Source organism: Protopterus annectens, chromosome 1.part1, assembly GCF_019279795.1.
Source record: "Protopterus annectens isolate FY-2018-M chromosome 1.part1, PAN1.0, whole genome shotgun sequence".
NCBI lineage: Eukaryota > Metazoa > Chordata > Ceratodontiformes > Protopteridae > Protopterus > Protopterus annectens.
Genome location: NC_056726.1, coordinates 13,463,783 through 13,484,821, shown reverse-complemented (window position 1 = coordinate 13,484,821; position 21,039 = coordinate 13,463,783). Strand labels below are relative to the sequence as shown.

The 21,039-nt window shown below is 37.6% G+C and overlaps 1 protein-coding gene across 1 annotated transcript in view; it reads right to left on the bottom strand.

The window, feature by feature from the left end:
• Positions 1-21,039, bottom strand: part of DOP1A (DOP1 leucine zipper like protein A) — a 2,183,138-nt gene that overhangs the window by 703,926 nt on the left and 1,458,173 nt on the right. The window contains exon 23 of the mRNA XM_044073353.1: positions 9,671-9,793. Coding sequence (XP_043929288.1) covers positions 9,671-9,793 — 123 coding nt within the window. The remainder of the gene's footprint in view (positions 1-9,670; positions 9,794-21,039) is intronic.

The window sequence follows — 21,039 nt, the reverse complement described above, 5'->3', positions numbered from 1 at the left end:
CATGCTGAAAAGTTAGGATGTCCACATTTTGGAAAAAGTGTCCCAAAGGTGCAGATACTGATTTGAATAACTGTTTAGCACTAAAGAAGTTATGCTATCTGCAACACAATGACAAGAAAGCAAATACTTCTGCAGTTACTAGGATGCCCATACTATTTTCAAAAGTAACTGGAGTACTAGAAATGAACATTTAATTTTAATAAAACAGTGCACTGCCTAACCTGTATAAGAACTGAAATGAAATGGTGCCATGTTAAAGTACAGTCACCTAACCACTATGCAAGGTTTCTGCAGTACACCATAGTTGCAGAAATTAACAGTAAACATTACAACAATATATAAATAAATTCATCATTATATCTCAAAGGAGCTAATAATGCCTTCACCATCCCCCCCAACACTAGTCTTTACTGAATAATGGACAAACTCTATACCATCCTCAGTTCCCCTGATAAATTCCATAACCATGTCCTTGCATGTACATCATAAAAGATTCTAGGTGGGAATCAGAAAAGTTTTACAGTGTTACTACTAGTTTTTGGAATAAAATAAAGGGACACAGTAATGTTTTTGGACTAAATAAAGGGGGAATGTAACAAAAATAGTTCACGTACAGTATGCATGTGAACTGTAACATTATCACACTAAAGCAATGTATGCTGACTTTGCTCACATAATGGTTATACAGACAGACACACACACACACACACACATAAACATATATGTTTATGTCAGATGATCGAGTTTTCAGAAACTCGAAATTCATACTGTTGAGACTATACAATCAAGTTTTCGAAAACCCGAACATAAAAAAACACAACAATCTACCTTTTTTACACTTTTGTAGGGGGGGCAAGCCCCCATGTGGGGGCTGTACCCCCACCCCCCCTGCAAATTATGTATACCAACTCTGAGATCGCAGTACAGTGAGGAAAAGGGTAAATTTCCTGAACTGCACTGTACTGCGACCTCCATTCAAAACCTTCGGGTTTTCAAAAAACTCAATCATGAATTTCGAGTTCCTGAAAACTTGATCATCTGATAGGGACCCGTGTGTGTGTGTGTGTGTATAAATATGTTTGTGTGTATATAGATAAATATATGTACATGTATATATACATGTGTTTATATAAGATAAATGCACGTATATAAAATAAATTGTTACAGATATATATATATATATATATATATATACACACACACATATATATATATATATATATATATATATATATATATGCGCGCACACACACACATACAGAGAAATAATTACAATATGTACACACCCACCCACACAAACATACACATATACATTTATATATATATATAAAAACATGTGGGTGTATGTATGCATGTGCATATATACACACACACACTAGATATATATATATATATATATATATATATATATATATATATATATATATATATATATATATATAATAAAACTATTCCAACTGAACTTACAGCAATGCCTTTTTATTCACAAACACAAAGACACACAGCTAGTTATGGAAGGGGTAGTTATTCAGCATACTGTTAGTGGTAGTTGTGGACAGCAAACTGCTTTATATGCTAAGAATGCAACACATTTATGGACAGCACACATCTGTGGAAAAATATACATCAATGTCCACAAAATGTACCCACAAGAAACATTAGTGTGGAAGTATTGCTGTGTACAGACATCTTGCCAAAGAAGGCATCGCAAGTGCAGGGCAGTATCCTAATATATAAGCAGTACCTTCCATTCAATTCTTCAACTTCAGCAAACACATGGCAGGAGTACTACAGTCATGTACCTACTAGAAACACACCTAAAAGTGATATAGCACAACTGATGTAAGATACAATAAGTGGACATACCTTGGTATTAAGCAGTTACACTATTACCCCATATAAATATAATCACTTAAATGTCAGCATCTCTACATACTTTGCTCTTCAGCAACATATACCACTGATGGACCAAATTAGCATGCAATGTTTCAGAATTTCAGGGACTTGTAGCACACAGCCTTAATGTCTGCCAATCCTTATGGAGTCTGAACATATATCTTAAAATCCACAAGTCTTGAAGAGGAAGTCAGCTCTGTTAGTGTAGAAAGACAGCGACTTTACTATGACCCATGCAGCCTGGTTTCAATTAGTGTCCAAAGCACCTGTAAGACCTGGTGGGAGAAGGGAAGGAATGATGAGGCTTATGTCTGCTCATCCCTCTTAAAGGGAGACATGGTTATGATATACTTGTGTGAAGCAGGACATTCTTGAAGGCTCAGTGAATCTCAGAGCCATGAACTGTGACCAGAGAGAGCAGGCTATGAGAGGATGTCACAACTTTTGGACCAGGTGTGGACACACCTATAGAGTGGTCATGCCAAACAGCTCAAAATGATCTTCTGAATGATGCCAACATAGAAGAGGGTGGATCTTCTAGTGCTGTGTCAAGCCATCTTTTATGAGTAGCAATGTTGGCTCTCAAACAGTTCACAATGATCTTCTGAATGATGCCAATATAGAAGGGGTCAAGCCATCATTTCTGAGCAAGTGTTAGCTTTCAATCACTCCATACCAGACAGTGATGCTGGAGTGGGAAAGTTTAAATACTTTTACTGCTACATAACTCTGCTGTAATGGAGACGAGGGGTTCAGGAAAGTCATACTTCCTCAGAAAATATCACAACCTGCAGGACTACCACAGACTTACAAAAAGAAAAAGAAAGTCTGCAAGTAAACACATGCAAGATGCAGGACATGTTACTAGAGTGAACCATAAGCAAAATTACAAAACAAACTCGCTTAACTGTTTATAAAATGTTTCTTACGTTTATGTTCTGTTCAATTAATGATTTAATTAAATTTAGGATACTATGTTATTGAGTAATCCCTGATGGTCTATCTAATTTCGGTAAATTTTGTTTTGCATCCTGTGGCTAATTCACGTTTTTGTGGGAGTTAACATTTGGGACATACAGGATTTGTTTTCTCAGGCAGTATGGCACTACGGCAGTCCCAGTTGCTGTTTTTGGATTGCGGCTGCACAGTCACACGCTGGTTTACTTGGTTTCTTAGAATTACAGAAATGTCCAGACTTTTCAGATATGTCTTTAACACTGTAGACAGAGTACTGAGCAGAATGGTCATAACTGGATATACATACAACTGATATCTGCTAATATGTGGTATGTATGGAAGGGGTTTGTTGATACATTTACAATGCTGTTGTTTCATGTGTGCAGCTGCCATTAATGCATGAATGCTCGCAGTAAGAAAAACATACTCCTCTCGATGGTGTAATGTGTTTAATGGAATGCAATCATATGTGACCAAAAATCAGGTTAAGTATATAAGAGGGTACACCCTAATAAAGGGGCTCACATAATAATAAGTTTCCCATTGCTGGAAGGCTTGGGAATAACATCATCAATAGTGTGCATACTAGCCAGTAATTTTTGTCAAGCTGTACTAACGGCTGTATGACATTAGCTGACAAAGTCAGCTCTACGCATTCCTAACTTAGGGATATGCAGCTGTAATTAAGGTACATCTTTCATAGACTGTACAGTTAAACAGTGCAGTCACCACATATATAATGTATACTGAAAATACCTATACTCTTGTTGTGGAAGCTATTAAGTACCTTTTGAACTTGTGCTATAATACTTAGTATGTTAGATTGTTACAAGTACACTGATGTTGGTTAGTGACCTGAATGTTTAAATCTACTAGGTGCATGTGAAATTAGCTTTAAAGTGTAACAATATGGCAGACATTCTCCACCTGTTTTGTGTTACCTACCTTATTTTGTATATCAACATTAGTCAATGTACACAAATCACCAACAGTCAATGTTTACAGTCAGTAGCTAGCCCTGACAGTCATAATACAGTAATATGACAGCACAGAGTTCCTTTAATGCTGAACTCTAACAATATGCACCTATATTGGTTGTGCAACCATCTTGCCCAAAGTCACTAAGGGAGTAAGAGATGCATTATTACAAAGAACAAATTAAATTGCTACAATGGCAGCAAATGGGGGAAATCAGAAGATATTGAGATAGAAGGGAATATAGTGGAAGAGGTTAGCAGATTCAGGTATCAGAGAGGTGGCTAAGCAGAAGGGAAGTCTGAATGAGGAGGTTAAACTAGAATCAGAGGAAATTGGAGTCAACTGGAACAATGTTAGAGGTACTGTGTGACAAAAGAATGCCAAATAAAGTGAAAAGTAAGGTGTATAAAATACTTTTGCAACCAGTACTAGTGTATGGTACAGAAACCTAGGCACTGAAGGCAGAGCAGCTGAAAAAGCTAGAGGTGATGTAGATGAAGTGCCTGAGATGGATGGTATGATGAACACTGTGGAACAGATTAAAAAATGAGAACATCAGAGCAGAATCCCAAATAGCAACAACTGCAGAGAAGGTCAAAGAGAACAGATTACAGTGGTTTGGGCACATGTGCAGGAAAGCAGAAGACAATCTGCTGAAAAAAGATTTGTGACAGAAAGGCAAGAGAACTGAGGGCATCCAGGAAGGAGACAGATGGATTGTGTGCAAGAACACCCTCAACAGGCTGGAATGACTGTCGAACAAGATAGGAAAGTGGCACTGAACTAAATGAGGTGGTTACAGTTGACACCACACCCTGTCTCCACATGTAAAAATGGGAAAAAAGGATCGATGAAGATGATGAAATTATAATGTTAAAACATTCACAACACATAGGTTCATAGATTAGGTTCATAGATTAGTACTAAGCTAGCTGCCCTTGCAAGCTATTTTAAGCTTAGCCAATTATTCCTTGTGAGACTCAAACCCTGCACCTTGTGTTTGTAAAGCAAACACCTTAACCATTAGACCACCCTCCTAACCCCATGTGGTTGCTATACTGGTACACATAATGCATGCCAATTGCATTTTATGCTACCTGTGTATGTCACTGTCATCAGTGAGTAGTCCATGATTAATGTTATGCAATTGCATAAACTTTTCTAAAAGTATGAAATAAAATACTCATTGATACTTGGATAACATGGTGACCATAATTGTGAATGCTAGTTTTCCACTTCCCTACTCATACAACTGCATTTAACCAGCATGACAAAGCCTATCATAATAATGTGTAATAAGGGATACTAGAGTTGATGTTACTGCTTAGAAATGGTATGTGACTGTACCACTGCAGTTTCACAAGCCATTGTGTTACTATCGTGTATGAGCCTCTATTAACTTGTTGCTACACGTTGCTATAGAAGATATACTGTTCAATACTGTACACATGCTCATTCTACTCAGACTTTTATATACTAACACATGACAGCTGTATGTGTATCAAGGCATGACCATACTGCATGGTACTCTATCTGCAATTATATTCATACCTGCAAAATCCAAGTTTCTACAACTTCACTCATCTCTCACTATGGTGGTAAGTCCTGCATCATATGTAAATCCCTCTGAAAGACTAATTTTTATTTTTATTTTTTCCAAATCCATGGCGGTTACATGAGTTTGGCTGACTTTTATGGGCATGTGTCTCCCCAACGTCATTCTCTACCTGACAGCACAGTTATTGGATATAACATTTAGAAACTTTTATTATTCAAAAATGTTTCGACAAACCTCAAAATGCATTAATGGAAAGTCATAAAACATAAACAGCTAAACAGCTAGAGAATAAAGTATACATCATTAGTGTCATATCCATCCTAGCATCCTAGCTCCATAAGAAGTCCTTGAAGCTACTGTTGCTATGAAAACTCCACTCTCATCAAGGGCATATGTATAACTTTACAGCCATTTCAAAGATGGCTATTGGGTGCTGACACAGATAAAAAATACATACTCGCCTAGTCTCAGCACACCCATTCAACAAAGACTAGCTACCAGTCTCACTCCTTACTGCAACAGACCCTGACTTAGTTCCTGGGAAGCTGCATTTTAAATTATAAACATCTTAACAAAAGAAAGCATTTACGCATATAAACTCTGTAGGACAACCTTCCTCTTACTACAGTTCCAAACAGTGGAAAGCACTTGGCCATCATAGCCAGCAGTTGTCTGTAAAAACCATGTTCATTTATGTAGCCACGCAACACCTCTCTCTCTCCATCACACATCTCCCAATGTGCATATTACAACTGCTTCATCTTCCTTTTGATCAGATTCCTATCCCCATTCATTTCACACTTCAGTTATATCTAAGCGTTAATTTCTTTCATCCTGCTCAACTGCCACAGATTCCTTGTTCTGATTATCCAACACCTGCAACAACTCTCACAACATGACCATTGCAGTCTGAGGTGAGGTGAACTATATCTTTGTTGAGAAAAATATCTTTTAAAATATCTGAAAACACAAACGGAACACCACTGCAGCCAGAACGATGTAAAAGAAAAGAAACGCAATTTATTTAAAGACCAAAACAGTGTTTTCGCTTCCAGAAAGCCAGAAGCTTCATCAGCAGTTAAAAGGATTAAAACCTAATGCATTTAAAACAAAGTAACTGGCGCTTGTTGACGACATCACCACAAGCGCCACACCGTTGCTTAAAGGGGCAACGATAACAAGGAGAGCGGATGAGTACAAATACATAGTATGCCCTATAAAATTTATGTAAAACATTCTGAAATGAAGTGTGAAGCTAAAAGGCTGTATATAGTGAATATCAATAGGCGAGAGCAAATAAATGTACTACTGCATCGGGTCACCTAACAGGAGCAAGCAATATAAAACAAGCTACATGCCAAAGGAAAATCAATATATTAAGATTGCTATTACTTTAAACTATAGATAGAATAGAACCCTGAATGGGCTTAACCCTAGCAAAGCAATGTATACAACAGATTTACTGTCCTTAGAATTGACCAGTGGGATAAGTTGGTACGCCACCAAAAATGTTATCTAAGGTAGCTCTTATATTTAAGAATTGCAGCAATGTTACAACAATATTAAAATATCTGGAAATGATATTTTGTACCTTAGCTGATGGCGTCAGCACATTTTGCTGACAGCTGAAAATTGTGCCCATAAATGTATGGGATATTATAAAAAAAATCATGAAAAAAACACAGGTTATCCACTTGCCAGGCATTCAGAGCCACAACAAGACATAATCCTCATATCACCTCACAAACCTAGCGAAGCTCTCTGCCAGCCATATGCTCTATCAGCCAACAGTAGCAATCTACAAGACTTTTCAATACTCCGGAATCTGTTGAAAAAAGCAGTTTACTGCACCAACGTGTTTTTTACAAACTATAGTAAAATCCTTCTCCACCCTCCAGGATCCTACTCAGGTACAAATTTGCTTACGCAAATTTATTTATGGGAATGTTTGAAAATGAATTTTTATACAGACAACAATTTTTTAAGAAACATGTTATAAAGTATTATAGATTTATTGACGATCTTATTTTCATCTGTAAAGATGGTTCTGATTTATCTGTACAATTCATTCATGAATTGAATACTAACAAATTTGGTATTAACTTTAGTGATGTACAACTGGGTTGCCGGGTTAACTTTTTAGATATTTCTCTTGAAGGTATAAATGGCCATTTAATACATACTGGTATCTATAGAAAATTTAATGAAATCAGCTGGAAAATGTGTGGTAACAGTTGCCACCCTTCTCATACTTTAACAGCTATTCCTTATGGAGAATTTATTAGAATAAAAAGATTAAATACTGATACTAAATTAGCTTATAATGAAGCTCTTAAGGTAGCTGAAATGTTTATAAATAGAGGATATGATCCAACAGATGTTAAGAACAGTTTTAGTAAGGTATTTAAAAATAATAATGTTATAAATACATTTAATAGTGGTTACAACCGAAATAGTTATAATACTAATAAATCGAGTGAGGAAAAGATGTTTTTTGTTACGAAGCATACTAATTTTTCCTGTATTATTAATGAATTGATTAAACAGTATTGGAATTTCATTAAAAAAGATATTATTTCATTAAAAGATACCAAATTAGTTATATCATATAAAAAAGGCAAAAGTATTCAAGATTTTTTAGTACACAGTATTTATAAGGAACCTAAGATTAATACATTAAATAACATGAAAGTTGTAGGAACTTTTCCCTGTGGGAACTGTTCCATTTGTAAGCATATAGTGTCTGAGGTGGGTAGGATTAATGGAAAAAACTTCACTACTAGAGCTAAATACTCTTGTGTGAGTAAGGGTATAATTTATGTTATTTTTTGTACGTGTAATAAGTATTACATTAGTGAAACTAAGAGAATGTTAGCAGACAGAATTAAAGAGCATGTCAGAGATGTGAAAAATAATAAATTTAGTAGTCCTATTGCGGAACATTTTAATTCTGTACACAATGGTAATATTGGTTGTATAAAAGTTACCATACTGGAACATGTACCTCTTTATCATAATAATGTGGAATATCAAAAGAATATATTGAGGCAAAAAGAATCTATTTTAATCATGAAATATGGTACTTTATGCCCCTATGGTTTGAATAGAGAATGTAATTGGCAAAGTCTTATTTAGAATTGTGACTTTAAATGTGTATTATTTTTTTAATTAGTTGATTGTTTAATTGATTTATTGTTTCATGTTGTATATATTGTGATTTTTTAAAAAGCTTTACTGTTTTACTCTGTAAAGGCTGTTGGCCGAGGCGCTAGAGAAACTAAATTGAGCTGAATAAATTTTCTAGTTACGGAAGGTAGAGCTGGGACTCACTGTTTGTTCTTGTTGTTGCTGATATAGTAAAATCCTTCTCCACCCTCCAGGATCCTACTCAGGTACAAATTTCTCCATCTTTTATCTTGTCTCCAACATTACCAGCGTCTGTTCAATACAGATTATTTGATTGCTCAGCTCAACGGACTTATTTTGAATATCCACCACTCTTTATAAAAATATCATCATGACATCATACTGCCCCATTCAGAAGCTTCATAGAATCACCCACTAATTACTTATGCTGTTTAGCATAACAGCTCAACAGTCTGGACACCATTTTCATCTGTTGCCTCAAAGCTTCCAGGGCAACCCACATATCTGCTATCTATAATCTCACCACTGTTTACCAATTACTTTTTTCACTGAGTTGAGTTTAAACATTGATATCTCTCATATTTAGTCTGCAACACATCCTCTTCATATTTCCCCAAATCAGAGACCATCATTCCAAAATCAACAGCTCACTATGCCTCTAGTGACAAAATTATGTAAAAAGAATACTCTACTTTAAACACTAAAGATATATTTTTACTAGAGTGTTTTCAATTATCTACACCCCAATGCAGCAAAAGTTACAACGGACACAGCAACATCAAGAAAATGTATTTATTTTCCCACCTGTCCAGTTCTGCCCTTCTACAGCTCTTTTTTCTGGCTTGTATAACAAACCTTTAACCTTTACTTGGGTGTAGCCCTTTACCAAACCTCCTTCAGCCTTCAGTCTCAAATGTGGAAGCTACCATCAACACTTGATCATTACTGTCTCTTCTCATCAACCCTTCAAATTAACAGAAGTGCATGTCAAATCTAAGACATTGGGGCCACACAGATGGACATTCCGTCACTCGACCATTCAGCAGACATTAGAAGTGAATAAAACTTTGAGAAAAAAATGAGCTTATTGAAGATAAAGGACTAATAAGGTACAAAAGTGTGCTGTACACTTACTTTTGTTTTTGCATTTCTGCCATGTCGTCTCTCATTCCACACAAAAGCAATGGCAGCCATGAAATAGACACCATGGTTCATGGAAATAGGTCCAAGTAATTCAAGAATCTGCTGTCTAAGATTCTAAAACACAAAAAGAAACACTGAATATTTCATAAGATCATAAGTTATGTCACCTAAATGTCATAGTCTTAACAACAAAGTATCACTTGATAAACAAAATTGCTAGTTAATTCCTCTCCAGAATTATCATGGATATTATTTTAAACTGTCAGATGATACTCTCCTGAGCTATGCTGCCTGAACTCATCTATCAGTTTTCCATTGCCACCATCCCTCTAACTGCTCCATATTACCACTTATGTATGTAAGTCTTAACAGAATGATGTGGAAGTTCAGTGGAGTTTTGTCAGTTTTCATTTTTCATCTAACATCTTTAAAGTGCTGTCATGAGAGCAGAGGTGTGTGCATGCAGCTGTAAAGTCACCCTCTAAAACATCTGACAGCATTTGTTAACCTGTGTGTAGGCCTATCAATGCTATCTTTCAGTCTCCATGTAGTTCCACAATGTCCATTTCAATGAAGCTAGTTTAGTCAAAAGACTAAACAAGCATCTTTTCAAATATTTATAAGTTGCACTACAGGTTTGCTGACGCTAACAGTGGTTATAACAGTTAGAGAATGTGAAAGCAGGATAGTTTCTATGAAAGCAAGGTGTGGGAGGCTTTGTTCACAGTGCAAGATTACTGCCAATGGATGACCATTTGACCCACTTTTGTGGGTAAAACTCAGTAGGAGGTGGAATGGAGAAAGGAAGACATGGGTTAAGAGATAACTGGTCAACCCACCAAAGTAACTCCCTTTTAGCAATCCCCAACACTGAAATCTGTAAGGAATGTTGGTGCTAGTGTTGGGTCCAAACCATACCTCTCAACCTGGAAACATCAAAAATCTGGACAAGGCCCATGAAAAATAGGTACAAATCTGTACAATGATTAACATAAAGTTCGCATACATAATTATGTAACCCCGCACACTCCAATGGAATTGTGGGATACCAACTTTCAAACACAAACTGAAGAACAGACAACCAAAATATGACATCAGAGTCTCAATGCAGCCATTCCAATGTCCCATTACCTGGCTATTTCACCCCACTTACCAGAAACATTAATGTGTGCATGCTGCTTTATTTCTACAATGATTATTTGTATTTTATTTTTTAAATTTTATAGCACAATGTACAAACACTAATATCTTGGACTCAACAAGTACACCTGTACAGTGTTACTGGGATGTTACTCAATGTGCTTGTTAAGTGATGTGAAAGGTAAAGGTGCAGTTTCTGCTCTGCACCATTCAGGAATCATTATGAATGTTGCAACCGGCCTGAAAGATATTACTGCCCTCAGTGGTACATTTCTGTTGTGTAAAGGCAAATTTACAGGAGCAATCTGTCAAAAATGCATCTACTAAAATTAGCTAAATAGCAAAGATATTTCGTTCAGAAAAAAAAATGAGCATTCTACTCAACTGATTTCAACAACGCATTATGTTTCACAGCAGACTGTACATGCTGTGTAATACAAATTCAACATGAAATGAAGGAAGCTGGAGCAATCTGGCTACATAATGACCAGCCCAAGAACAACATTACCTATAATTTGGGAAAGAACAGTGACTTGAGAAGAGTTCACACCTGCTTTCAAGTTGTCTCACTTGTCACTTTACTAGTACATCTTTGTTGTGCACATTGGGGATTCATGTCTGGAAACTTATATAGACATTCATATATGCACTCTCTGTCTCTGACACACACACACACACACACAAATACACACACACACACACACACACACACACACACACACACACACACACTCTCTCTCTCTCTCTCTCTAGGAAATGCACATAACCATATGTGCACTTACACAAATATATGCGCCCACACATTCATAGAAAAATAAACAGATACATACATACTTGCAAACGTTTTCAGTTGCAGCTGTTACATTTTCTGTTAAATAGGTACAGAATCAATACATGCCTCAACATTCATAATTGTTTTCATTTTCTGCTTCTTACTCCAGAAAAAAAAATGAAAGTTCTCAACATTACTACTGGCATCTGTCCTCTGTCACTTTGTTGTATCCAGTGGTTACAGAAGCTTATTTTCAGTTGCGGTATTTTGAGCAGAAACTCGAATGATACCCTGTGCAAGCAGTGGGTGTGTTTGTGTATGAAGGAGTTGTGCTTTTGGTGTAGTGTGTATATGCCACAAAGGTACTGCAGAAGTCAGAGTTATGAGATGTGTTGAGTTCCTGATGCACTTCACCCTCACAGAGAATAAAAAGTCCGATATAGTTTCTGTGTTCGTTCACTGCACAGCACGGAGGAGTAAATAAATGTACAGCAAAAAGCCAGGATACCTTTTTGGCTAGGCTTATATAGGCCCTAGGGCCATTAGCCTAGTACCTACCTATGAGACAAAGATTGCTGGTTCAGTGCATCCATATTGCCTGCTACAAAAACTACATAATGTTATGATGTCATTAATGAAACAGACATTTACGGTGGCTAACACAGTATACCTTTGGGGCTCACAATGCCACCAGTACTGTCTGAATTTAAAGAACAACAGATTAACAATACTCTCTCTTTGTCTCTCTCTGCCCTTCTCTCTCTCTTTCTCACATTGTCTCTCTGTCTTTCCCATTCTAGGTATAGCTTTCAGCTGTCCTTGAGTCTGTACAATGCCCTGCATTTTGGGTCATATCATGGGAAACCACAATCAAAGTTATGTTTTTTGTCTTTTTTACTCTTCCTTCTTCTTCTTCTGGCTACTGACACTCAACAAAATCCACCTCAACCATTTGAAGAGAAGCCTGTCTGCTGTGATGGCTGAAAAAATATTTTTACCAGTGCATGTAGAATAAAAGCAAAAGCAAGCCATCATACACCCAATTAAACAAAGAAAATAATGTTGGGTAAATCTGTTCACCTCCTGCAGCTTGCAATTGGATAACTTCCATTGCAAATGGACTTGTGTTAAGCTGCAAAAATGGTAAAAACATTTTTTGGAATTAAATCATTTATTTGTACCTTCTACTAATATATTTCCTTTTACAGATTTATGTTTTAGCTAACAGATAAAATATGTCCAGTAAAAACATATCAGTTTTCTGTCTTCGTACTTTAATAATTCAGTAACTTGTAGAACTTGCCCTAGCATTGTTTAATAAAGTATGCACTGATAATTTTTTAAACTTTACTGAAAGAAAAGCTAAACTGGCAAGAACAGAATATATATTGTACATGCACAAGTAAAGTTGCTAAGTTGCGTTAAGTGGTATTATCTCTGTCACATTCTGGCAACCTCTTTTGCAAATGCAGTAGAATTATGTTTGTATTAATTACTTAAGGCTATTTTTTTCAAAAATATTTCCTTTTGCCACTTTGATTTGTATTTACTGTATAGTCAATATAATGCCAAAAATGATCAACCTAAAATAAACTTGCAGTTACTTGCAATTTTTCAACTTCTATGGACTTAACTATTTTCAACTTCTTATAGTCAGTGACAATGATCAAGTTTCTATATTGGTGATATAAGCCCTGACTTCAAAGTGTACCATACCTTTTAAATTTAATTAGTAATGATTTTCAGATAAGATCTCACTCGCTTTCGCTCATTCTCTCTTTCTATCTACAGACACACACACACACACACACACACACACACACACACACACACACACACACACACACAGTTTTGCTCGCAACTGCATCCAGAATAGAAATATATAAAACATGATTCCTACTGGAGTGCAGCTAGGAATGGATCCTTTCTGTTCGCTCTGCAGTACCCAGCCAGGAAGTCCCACTTGCAAGTAGTGCAGCAGACAGAAAATATAAAATGTTTCCTCACAAGTGCTAGAGACTAGAGTCAATTTGAACAGCCAGCCAGTTCCCTCTCACAGATCATTTGAACAGCCTGCTGGAAATGTGTGCACGTAAGCCGCTGAGCTCAATTCCAAATGGCTAGTAGCCCCGACAGAGCTGACGTCATCGCACATGTGATGACGTCAGCTCAAAAAAAATAAAAAATCTGCGAAAATTTCTTAAATGAAGGGTTGCCACTCAGGAATTATGGCATCCCATTATTTGGATCCCAAAACTTGGTAAAAACCAAGTAATTCGGTACGGTTGGGAGGTATGGTCCAAACAGATTTGTGGAGACAATTAATTTTCTTATGTCAAGTCTGTCCAAAGGAATCATGAGAATTGTAGAGGACAAGAAACTCAATCATGTAATATTCCCTGTCTGAAACCAGACACCGGGTGAAGACATTCATAAACTGCTCCTTGTAGTGGTCTACTTTGCGTTTTTTTTTAAAGACAAGAAACATCTTTGTTGAATTACCACTTATGCCATAGGCAATCACATTTACATAAACAAAAACAAACCATATTGACATATTTTCAGTAACAAACATTATACATCACATATAATCTTCTATACAGCCACTGTCAGTCAACATTATATAGCTCATTCAATTTCTGCCTTCCCTTAAATCTCATTCCTCCTCCAAACATTATTCTGCCTGTGTTGTTCCCACAGTTCCCATTTTTTTCTGTGTAATTTGATCCTACCCTTTTCTAAAGAGCCTTCTTCTAGTTCTTTTCTCTCTCTTACTATATTCACTCCTTCTAATATGGTTGGTTTAGACTACAATTTCCATTTTCTAGTAACTGCTTGTTTGGCAACCACCAGAATTAAACTCAGCAAAGCCGTACTATGTCTGAGAAATTCTGATTCTGTATCACAGCTCAAAAAAATAATTTCCTTAATTACACCAATTTGTTCACCCAATATTTCTGACAGAGGAGTCTACGGGGAATTTTTTAACTCAGCGAACTGATTACACTCCCAAAAAATATGCTCCCAATTACCTCTTTTCTTTCCCATTACACCACCACCATTTGCAATCTACTTGAGGGAAAAATTATTTAGAGTCTGCTTGGGGTATGAAAATATCTATGGAAACATTTCCAAGCAAAGATCCTGCATCTTCTCGATACTGTTGCTTATTTGGGAACCATACATACATCCCTCCCATTGTTTCTTTGTGAATTACTTAACCAATCTCTCTTCACAATCCTTTATAACCTCCTCTGATTGATTCCTATAGTTATTATGCAATATTTTATATGCCCTACTAATTATCCATGTTTATCAGCAGCTTATGTTCTAGATTCTACTCTACAGGTGCTGTTTTTTTCACTTAGGATCTCCCTATTTCTTTCTCTTTGCCTGTACTCTAACATCAGTCCTTGACGGGGAAGGCAGTCTCTAGTCTGCAGTCCAAATGAATTATTAGCGTCTTCCCATTCTATTACCTCTCCTTCTTTAATTATTTTCTCCCAATATCTTGGTTCCTTTGCCAGTTTTCTCCAGTAAATTCCAGCCACCTCTTGCCTATTCTCTCTACCTCTAATTGCAGTCATCCCAATCATTAGAATCTCCTTTCTCTACTCCTGTGTTGGCTTAGTTCTTAGAATACTTTCTGGTACTTTATGAATATGGTTATGAACATGCATGGTTGCTGTTATTCTCCTTAAGGATACACATCCAAAATCCCAATCTCGTCTTATTTCTTGAGCTTCTCCTATTTCGTCATCATCCCTTTCCTATGTTAATTATATCTTTCTGCTTGTGCTATGCATAGGAGCCTTAACTATGCAGCTCTGAAACACTCCTACAAATCACGTGTGTCTACTGTGTCTTGAGGAAGAAAAGCCCTCATGAGGGATGCATCCAGGAGGCACCCCACAATCACTATCCTGTAACTAGGTATAAGAGAAGACTTCTGTAAGTTCACCTCAAAATCCAGACTGAGGAGGGGGAGATCCTTTACACAGGTGAGAGATTCATAACAGTTTGAGAGAGAGTCTGCAAAAACAAGACAGTTGTCTACAAATAGAAAAAAGTGAATGTCTTGCAACCTGCAATGAGTTATTTCTGGTGCTATACACTTTGTAAGCACCCTTGCAGCTGTAAACAGTCCACAGGGTAAGACAGAAAACTGAAAATACAAGCCAGACACAGAAAAATCTTTAAGAAATGTCTGAGGCCCTTAAAGACTGGGATGTGATTATAAACATCTTGCAAATCTGGACATACCAAAAAAACTGAGGGGTAAGACAGACTGAACTTTGGGACTCTGAAGTGAAAGGATTTAGAAAAGAAAGGTCTAGGACTGATTGTACAGTTCCTACTTTCTTTGGTACCAGAAAGATTCATAAATAAATTCCATTCCTTCTTTGTTCTCGGGGAACTGGTTCTATGACCTCTAGAGAGAGCATTTGCTCCAGGACTAGAGGAAACAGAGAAATTTGGTTTAAGGGATGAGGAGGAATCCCCTTAAAAGGAGGAAGGGACTCGCATATATACTCACACTCGTATAGCTTTCTGTATAATAAATAAAGTAAACTTTTCCTTAGGAAAGTAGGTACAGCACAAGATTTTCCCCAGAAGGGTATTTATCTGCTTGGCCTTGGAGAACCGCTACCTGACCAGTCAGCACTCAAAGCCTAAAAGGAGTGCGTACTTAGATGGTAGGAAATTTTGGAACATTTGACATCCTAACCACTGACTTTCTACAGCTCTCCTCAAGTCCATCAGTGATTAAGACATAGTGAGGGTGTCCTGAAACTTTGGGTGCTGGCCAGTTGTAATATCCTTGGCAGGCTATAACTCGTATAGCTTAGGGTAGGCAACAGTGTCTTATGATGAACATCACCTGGGTTTTCCTTATCCACATTATCCACTAATGCAAATCTTTTTTCACAATTTGCAAGAGAGGAATCAGGAATTACAGAGGATGAGTTCTGTCCAGAGAGAATGGCAAATGGAATCATCTGTATAGTGGTGGTCATGTTTACCAATTATTTCAGACTCTATCTTGCTGACATCAAAGGAAAGGTTTGTCGGGAACTGAAATCGATTAAGAAATGAATCACATCTACAGGAAAATAAAATTCAGAGTGAAACTTAAGATCTTAAGAGACTGACAATGAACTGCAAACCTTGAAAAATTTTGTGAAGAGAAGTGGCTTGAATCAGTCTTCTGTGCAACAGTATCTGGATATCTTGGACCCTGCAAAATGCTATGACAAGGGCTATATAATTAGGGAATATTCTCAGAGCACTGGGAAGCACAAAAGGCAAAGCTTGAAACTGAAAGTAAAATCCCAAGGCAAAGAATCTTAAAAGTCTCCTGTGTAGAGAATGAATGGGGATGTGTAAGTAAGCATCCTTGAGATCCAAGGTAACCTGAAAAGCTTTTGGAAACATAAAGAAAAGAAGACTTTGAAATGTTACCCTCTTGAATTGTGGAATGCTCAAAAGGGTGTTCAGGAAAGAAAGATCTATGGTTGGTCAACAAGCGCTTTCTTTTCTTGGTACTAGGAAAAACCTGGAGGAGAAATAATTTTCTTTTTGACAGAAAATAACAAGCTCTATATACCCTGTTGTGAAAGCTCTGTAACGACTGCAGAAACCAGATAATGCTGGTTCTGAGGCACCTGTGGAACTGAATGTTGAACAAGAAGAAAATTCCACTGGAATGTGTGGTCTTTTAAATAATTTTCAAAATCCAACAATCTGATGACGGGCAAATAGCCAAAGTGGAGGAAAAAGAAGGGGACTGAGGTAGTTAGAAGCTAGAAATTTTTTTTTAATAGGGATCTTAGACTTCCTTCAAATCAGATTTAGGTTTGTCTTGCCATTTCTTCTTGAATTATTTTGCCTGTTTAGCTTCTTCTTGTAGAAAGGGCCTGGTTTAGAGGGATAACTTACTTGGAATTTTGGAACATGGGAAATAAAAAGTTGTTTGAACCACTGCATACCTTCACCCCATTTTTCCTATGTTTTTAAATCTTGGCAGAAGGGGACTCAAAAGGGTAGTCTTCATCCAAAGTATCTAGAAGCTTTGCTTCGGCATCCACTGGTAGAGACAGGCATCTAAGCAAAGAGTACCTTCTCGGCATAAATCCAGTGAATTGGTAAAGCATTATCCATACATATGAGGTCACTACAGAATGAGGTATCTGATGTCAGGTTGACTCGATGATGCACCAAGGAAGACATGGGCAAAATTCAAGGCAAAGTTAATAAAATATAGGCAATTAAATTGTTTGCAGTTTCCTTTATAACTTGTGATAGGCAAGCTTTTTATATAAAGTAGGTGACAATATTTATGGCATTTTTGAAAAAAGATGAATAAATTTCTCCAGAATGATAAAAACCCAAGAATCAGTTGGGATAAGTTGACTCGCCCAAGGGAAAAAGTGGGCTTGTCAGAACTGAACATAAAGAGCATTTTAGAGCAACATACCTGAGATTGGCCTATGTAGTACAAACTGTAAACTACTCCTCAGGTTGTAAGCAATTGGCTCTCACTCAAGGGGGAGATGGCCCAGAAGTCATGAGGCTAAATGTATGGTCAATCTAACAAAGTGATTTGGAAAGGAAAACAAATATTAATAACTCATTCCCTCCAATGGAGCTCATTTGAGTTTGTACTTTAACACTTAGTGGGCATGTTTTAAGCCTTTTAAAAAATGACGTTATTGTCTCACAGGTCAAATGTTCTTTTCTCTAGAACCACTTGTGTTGCTAGTAAACTGTAAATGGCAAACTATTCAGCTCAAACTATCCCAAACAGTGACTGTATTTACTCAATTCTAGGTCTTTAACTTGTCTTTTTAAGCCACAATAACCATGATAAATATGAATTATGCAAGGTTGTATAAAAAGATTATGATACCCAACTATCTATTCAAGCAACACACAGACTGCCAGCAGAAATGTCTTCATACAGCTGTGGAGCTTTCATATTAGGTTAAGCAGTTCTGCGTGTCACTTGATTGCTGAGATATTTAGAGAAGCATGACAATTATTACAATACAAAACATATAAATAATATTCAATATCTCTGTCTGCACTAGACAGATGTCAAATATGAATACAGTTGAGTATGCCATTGTGTAAGCTTTAAGATGAAATAGGGCGGCCACGGTGGTGCAGTGGTTAGCATTGCCGCCTCACAGCAAGAGATTCTCCGGTTCGATCCTTGGCTAGGGTGCCTTCTGTGTGGAGTCTGCATGTCCTCCCTGTGGTTGCGTAGGTTTCCTCCGGGTGCTCCGGTTTCCTCCCACATACCAAAGACATGCTATAGGTTAACTGGACACTCTAAATTGGCCCTAGAAGTGAGCGTGTGCATGTGTGTGCCTTCTGTGGAAGGTTGGGTGCCGGGCTGGCAACTCGACACTGTAAAACTCCACTGCCAATCATGAGTGGACAAGGTGATCCGCTGTGGTGACCCCTAACTGGGAAAAGCTGAAAGAAGAAGAAGAAAAAGAGTAGAGTTGTGTAACATCTTATCATAACAGTACATGTCCTTCTCTTCATGGTTGCAGTATTCTTTACCAAAGGGCTTCCCTGCCAAGGGTAGCCCAACATCCGGCCAGTACACTAAAGCCTTATGATTTTATAGATGTTGTACATCACAGATTTGCGTCCTGCTGAAGGTGTAGGGCATAAATGTGATGTATGGACATACATGCCTCAAAACTGAAAAGCCCCAGATGGAACATAGATTCATAGATTAGTACTAGGTTAACTGCTTTTTATGGGCCATTTTAAGCCTAGCCAGTTACCCTACATGAGAATCAAACCCTGCGCCTTGAGTTTGTAAGGCAAACACCTTAACCGTTATGCCAAACCTCGAACATGTGTATCCAGAAGGAGAAAAAAAGAAAAAGAAAAAGAACAGAAGGGGCAGGAGGGAGGCAGTGAATACTGTAAGAGTGAAGAGAAGGACATCTACTGTTATGGTAAGATTTCACACAAATGTACTATATCCTTCCATATCACTGTTGAAGTATTATTTGGCAAAGGGACAGTACAAAAGCTCAAGAGGAAACTTGGGAGGAGGAAGGCCCTCTGGCAAAGTCGGCTCTTGTAATGCTTACTGAAAGCATGCACAGAGGTCCAAGTAGCAGCCTCAAGGATGGAACCAACATCTAATCCTTTGAAAAAAGCACCAGGGGAAGCCACAACCATGGTAGAAAAAACATTTACAAAGGCAGTACAGCTTTTTCCATGAAAAAAGGCTTTAGATATCCATGAGAAAATGGTTTGCTTAGAAACTGCCAAATCTAGAGTTCTGGGATGAAAGGAAATGAAAAGTTGCTCAGACTTGTGAGTAGTCTTAGTCTTAAGTAAATAATATCTGAGCTGTCTATGCAAATCCAAGGTGTAAAGAACCTTCTCAACAGCAGACTACGGAGAAGGAAAACAGGAGGGCAAATTAGACTGATTAAAAGACAATTTGTTAATTATCTTGTATAAAAAAGGATTAGTACAAAGAGACATCCTGTCCCTATGAAAAAAAAAACAAAAAAGGAGGAACAGCCATAAAAGCCCAGAGGTTAGAAGGAAGGGCCAAAAGAAGAACAGTTTTCCATGTGCAATGTTGTAAGGAAGATGAAACTGAGGTTCAAAAGGAGCCTGGTACATTTTTTAAGCACAACAGTAAGGCCCCAGGAAGGTAGAATAGGCTTCCTAGGATGCTTGATATGAAGGACACCTTTAAGAAATTCCTTGAACTCAAACCTACAGACCAGAGGAGGAGTTAATGGCAGACAAGCAGAAATAGCTGAGAGGTGAGCTTTAACAGAAGAATATGTTAACCCAGCAGGAGCAATTCACAGAAATAAGGGAGAACTAGAGGGATCTCCACAGAAAGTGGATCCTGGTTACGAGCAAGGCACCAAATAGAAAGTCTCTTCTATTTGGACACATGAGATTTCCTGGTAGTGGGTTTCCTGGTCTGCTGCAGAATCCTAAGCATGTCCTCAGAAAAAAAAGGTGCCTAAAAAGGATTAAACCCTTATCACCCACAATGTCAGCTGAAGACTGGACAAGTGAAGATGGATCAGAGTCCCCTTTTTTCTTGGGTGAATAGGCCCACCCTATGAGATAACTTGTAGTGATTACCACTGGCTAGGTGTAGAAGAATGGGGAACCAATGCTTTCTGGGCCAAAAGGGGGGTCACCAATAAGATTCTGTTGGTATCCTGCTCTATCATGAGCAGGACCCTCGGAATCAGAGGAAGAGGAGGGAAGGAGTACAGAAATATCCCCTTCCAAGAAAAAGATAGGTGTCCACCTTCCAAACCAGAGGACTTGGGACGCTGGTGCATAACGAAGTTGTCATCTATTCAAAGGGGAGGCAAAAAGATCTACCTGAGGGGTACCACACTGAAGGACAATGTCCACAAACACATCTCTGTGAAGCATC